The sequence below is a fragment of the Dipodomys ordii genome, unplaced genomic scaffold (genome assembly GCF_000151885.1).
Source record: "Dipodomys ordii isolate 6190 unplaced genomic scaffold, Dord_2.0 Scaffold142, whole genome shotgun sequence".
In the NCBI taxonomy this organism is placed as follows: domain Eukaryota; kingdom Metazoa; phylum Chordata; class Mammalia; order Rodentia; family Heteromyidae; genus Dipodomys; species Dipodomys ordii.
The window spans coordinates 4158037-4163031 of NW_012267358.1; the positions used below are offsets into that span (position 1 = coordinate 4158037).

Here is a 4995-nt window from a genome sequence, read left to right on the forward strand (position 1 = left end):
TTTCTTTTTGCTTATGTGGTGCTGAGGAATCAAACCCAGGGCCTCATGCATGCAAGGCAAGCGCTCTACCACTGAGCCACCTTCCCAGCCCCATTATGATGTTTAATTATGTATTTTCCTCTTCGAGAATAAGAATAGTGCTTGATCATTAGAGTTTGGAATTTGCTCCAGAAAAGAGAAAAGAGAGAAGAGAGAGAGAGAGAGTGAGAGTGTGGGTGTGAGTGTGTGGGTGTGTGTGTGTGGGTGGGTAGGTGGGTATGGGTGTGTGGTGTGTGTACTTTTTTTGTTGGTCATGAGGCTTGAACTCTGGGCCTGGGTGGTGTCCCTGAGCTCTTCAGCTCAAGGCTAGCACTCTACCATTTGAGCCACAGTGTTACTTCTGGTTTTCAGGTAGTTTATTGCAGATAAGACTCTCACAGATTTTCCTGCCCAGACTGGCTTTGAACTCAGCCTCCTGAATAGCTAGGATTATAAGCCTGAGCCACTGGCTTAGGGCTATATATATTTTTTGCCAGTCCTGGAGCTTGAACTCAGGGCTTGACACTGTCCCTGAGCTTCTTTTGCTCAAGGCTAGTGATAGCACCACTTTTGGCCTTTTCTATTCATGTGGTACTGAGGAGTTGAATCCAGGATTTCATGCCTGTTAGGCAAGCACTCTACCGCTAAATCATATTCCTAGCCCAATATGTAACTTAAAAACAAAGTGCCTCCCTGAACAGGGTTTTTTTGTTCTCTGTTCACCATACTTCATTACTACAAGTTTTAGATTTTCTCAGGCTATTTGATAGGTCTTAGGAACAGGTGATGTAATAAGCATATTACATGAACCAAGGTTGTATTAAAACTTGCTAAATGATGTTTTCTTAGACTTTACGTTCAATAGGTATAGAATGTCTGCTATATTTGTTTTCTTAGATGTATATATACATATATGCTTTACAAATGAGCATGGTTTCTGTTGGTAGATTAACGTCCTTCATAAACCACCATATGAGCATCCAAAAGACTTGAAGCTCAGTGATGGTCGATTACGTGTAGGATATGTGAGTTCTGACTTTGGGAATCATCCTACTTCTCACCTCATGCAGTCTATTCCAGGCATGCACAATCCGGATAAATTTGAGGTAAGACTAATGTTTCTCTAGAATCATTATTTTTTAAACAAATGCTGAGCATGGTGGTTCATACCTATAATCCCTGTACTAGGGAGTCTAAAGCAGGTGGATTGCAAGCTTGAGGCCAGCCTGAGCTACATAGTAAGTTCCAGGCCTACTTGGGCTGGCAAGACCATGTCTCAAAGACAAAAATAACCTACGGCAGTGGCTTAACTGATTCCTTAGGTGTTAAACTAAGAGTCTTTGGAACTATTGGAACCAAGATTAATAAGTATATTTTATACTACCTTTCAGGTATTTTGTTATGCCCTGAGCCCAGATGATGGTACAAACTTTAGAGTGAAGGTGATGGCAGAAGCCAATCATTTCATTGACCTTTCTCAGGTAGGTGAAGCTGTGTGTGTAGGGGGATGGGGGTGGGGCATGAGTGTAGGTGTGGCTTAGGGCTTGAATTCAAGGTCTGTCCCTGAACTTCTTTTGATAAAGGCTAGTGAGATATGGAAGGTCACAGGTCATGTTTTGGAAGGTCTCAGGTCAGGTCATGGAAGGTCACAGGTTAGATCATGGAAGGTCACAGGTCAGGTCATGGTAGGTCACAGGTCAGGTTATATAAGTAGGTCATGTTTTGGAAGGTCAAGGGTCAGGTGATAGAAGGTCAGAGGTCAGGTGATCCAGATACCAGGTGACAGAAGGCCAGAGTTCATGTGATAGAAGGTCAGAGGTCAGTGATGGAAGGTCAGAGGTCAGGTGATGGAAGGTCACAGGTCATGTGATGGAGGTCAGAGGTCAGGTGATGGAAGGTCAGAGGTGAGATATGTGTGTGTGCATGTCTCCATAGCTACTCACGGTCTCACGCTCGCTCCTCCATGTCCAGACCCTGCGTGGGCTCCGTGGGCTTCGGCCCAGGCCGGGGGGCGGGGGGTGGGCCTTGACACTACCATTCCCTCCCCTAGGAGGGGGGCCTTGACACTACCATTCCCTCCCCTGGGAGGGGTGGGCCTTGACACCACCATTCCCCCGCCTGGGGGGGGGGCTTGACACTACCCTTCCCTCCCCTGGGTTGGGGGCCTTGATACTACCATTCCCTCCCCTAGGAGGGGGGGCCTTGACAAACTACCATTCCCTCCCCTGGGGTGGGGGGGGCCATAGTGCCAATTCTAGTTTTCTGGTACTTAACTGGGGATAAGAGTCTCATGAGTTTCCTGCTCAGACTGGATTTGAACCATAATTCTCAGATCTCAGCCTGCTGAGTAGCTAAGATTACAGGCGTGAGCTGCACAGGTGCCTGGTATAGTCTATATTTTTGGTACTAAGTATTAAACATGAATTGCTATATGCAAGGGGGTTTAGGGTGGTTTTATTTTCTTGTTCATTTACGTTTATATTGTCATGGCTTTTGCTGAAGTTGCAAATAAAACATAAATGTAATATATTTGTGCTTAGATGTATAACTGCCAGACATTGAACCAGCACTTTTTCCCCCTTTTTGATCTGAATTGTGTGTGTGTGTGTGTGTGTGTATGTATATATGTATGTATGTATGTATGTATGCGTCTGTATCAGTTTTTGGGCTTGAACTCAGGATCTGAGTGCTGTCCCTGAGCTGCTTTATTTGTTTGTTTTTGGCGGTTATAGGCTGGGATTTTGTCCCTGAGCTTTTTTTGCTCAAGGCTAGCACTCTACTTTTGGGCTACAAGTCTACTTCTAGTTTTTGAGTAGTTAATTGGAGATAAGAGTCTCATGGGTACTTTTCTGCTTGGATTGGCTTTGAACCATAATCCTCAAATCTCAGCCTCCTGAGTAGCTAGGATTACAAGTGTGGGTCCCTGAGCTTTTTTTTTTTTTTTTTTGCTCAAGGGTAGCACTCTACCAGTTGAGCCACAGCTATACTTCTGTTTTTCCGGGGTGGGGTGTAGGGAGGCTTGGTAAGGGGTTGCTAGTTTACTAGAGGATAGAGTCTCAAGGACTTTCATGCCAGAGCTGGTTTCAAACCGCAATTCTCAGATCTTGGTCTGTCTCTTTTTGTTTTCAAGTCTCTCTTTTTGTTTTAAAAACAGAGGGGTTACAGTTATATAAGTCAGGTAAAGAGTGCATTTCTTTGTGGACAATGTAACAGTTTCCTTTACTCTCCCTGTTAGTTTTTCCCTCTTGTCCCTACCCACAAGTTGTATAGTTCATTTTTAACAGTGTCTGGTGAGTACTACTGTTGCATTTGTTTATTACCCTCTGTTGCATTTGTTTATTACCCTGTGTTCCTCCTCTTACTCTCCCAAAGACATAAATGAACAAAGATAAAAAGAAAACAAAACCAGCAACAAAGATAAAGCTTCTTGTTTCCATTTCCTGGAGTTCATATAGATAAATATTATTTTATATGATCAGATGCACATAGGCATTGCACCTTTGTGCTCTTCTCCTAAGAGTATCCTCCTTTAGTCTCACTCCATGTGAATGTCTAGAATCCTGTATAATTTATCATGTCCTTGTGTATTTTAAGATCTCGGTCTTTTAAGGTACTTAAACTTGATTTAAGGTTAACTTGAACATGAACTTAAGGTGCTAGATCTGAAGTGGTGCTGTGGATCAAGTGGTAGAGCGCTAGCCTTGAGCTGAAGAGCTGAGCTGAGGGACAGTGCCCAGGCCCAGAGTTCAGGCCCATGACCGATAAAATACAACAACAACAAAACAAAAGGTGCTAGCTTTGAACTTGTATTTGCTAGGCAGGTGCTAGTCTTGAGTGCTAGTCTTGAGTCAGTACTTCTGTTAGAAAAAATAATACTATTAGATGAATAAATTAACAAAATAAAGAATAAACAAGCCATTTAAAGAAAAAAATGTAGTATGATTTTTTTTAAGACATTTGTCTTTGCTTGTCTTCTGTACTTGGCTCTGTTCCTTTTTTTTTAACTTATCTTCTATACTTGGCTCTACTTTTTCCTCTAAGTGCAATTTTATGGTAAATTAAGGTTGAAATCTGTGTGGGAATTAAATTTGCTGAGTTTATATGTCTAATTTTATAGGCTTTATTGGTCACTTTGGTGACTAATAAAGATAATATGCAGTATAAATAGATGAGTGACATATTTGCATACATATATATACATATAGATGAGTGACATAGTATAGACAGCTGACACATTTATACATACATATCTGTACACATGGATGTATTTATGTTTGTGTGTATGCACTGAAGTCCTAGCAGAAACGTTGTAAGACTCTTGTAACATAGTATGCACCGGTGGTAGCTCATGCATATAGTCTTAGATACTCAGAATGCCTGAGATCTGAAGATCATGGTTTGAAGCCAGCCCAGGCAGGAAAGTCTGTGAGACTCATCTCCAATTAATCACAAAAAAGTGGGAAGTGGTGCTGTGGCTCAAGTGGTAGAGTTCTAGCCTTGAGCAAAAGGAGCTCAGGGACAGCGCCCAGGCCTAAAGTTCAAGCCCCAGGACCAAAAAGAAAAAAATATAGTATGCACTAACATGTTTTGCATCATAGCAATTGCTTCAGGAGTACACTTGTCCATATTTTTCTTTGTGTTTAATTTGTGGCTTGGTTTGATTTCTTTAAGACAGAACCTTAATATGTACCCTAGGGTGGACTTGTGCTCATAATTTTCCTGTTTCAATCTTCTAAGTACTTGGTTTATAGGTAGGCAACCCCTCACCTACCTCTGTCCATTAAAAAATTTTTTTTTCATTTATCATTTCTATTTTGCTTTCTGGCCGCTTGAAAAATATAATTAACTGTATAATGAGGTTAACAATTACAAGTGCCAGTGGCTGGGAAGGTGGCTCAGTGGTAGAGCGCTTGCCTTGCATGCATGAGGCCCTGGGTTTGATTCCTCAGCACCACATAAGCAAAAAGAAAAAAGCCG

General features: G+C 42.0%; 1 protein-coding gene across 4 annotated transcripts in view; it reads left to right on the forward strand.

The window, feature by feature from the left end:
• Positions 1 to 4995, forward strand: part of Ogt (O-linked N-acetylglucosamine (GlcNAc) transferase) — a 62017-nt gene that overhangs the window by 32136 nt on the left and 24886 nt on the right. For all 4 annotated transcript variants that reach the window (XM_013031653.1, XM_013031650.1, XM_013031651.1 and 1 more), the window contains exons 13-14: positions 966 to 1124; positions 1410 to 1499. In XM_013031653.1, the coding sequence (XP_012887107.1) occupies positions 966 to 1124; positions 1410 to 1499 (249 nt within the window). The remainder of the gene's footprint in view (positions 1 to 965; positions 1125 to 1409; positions 1500 to 4995) is intronic.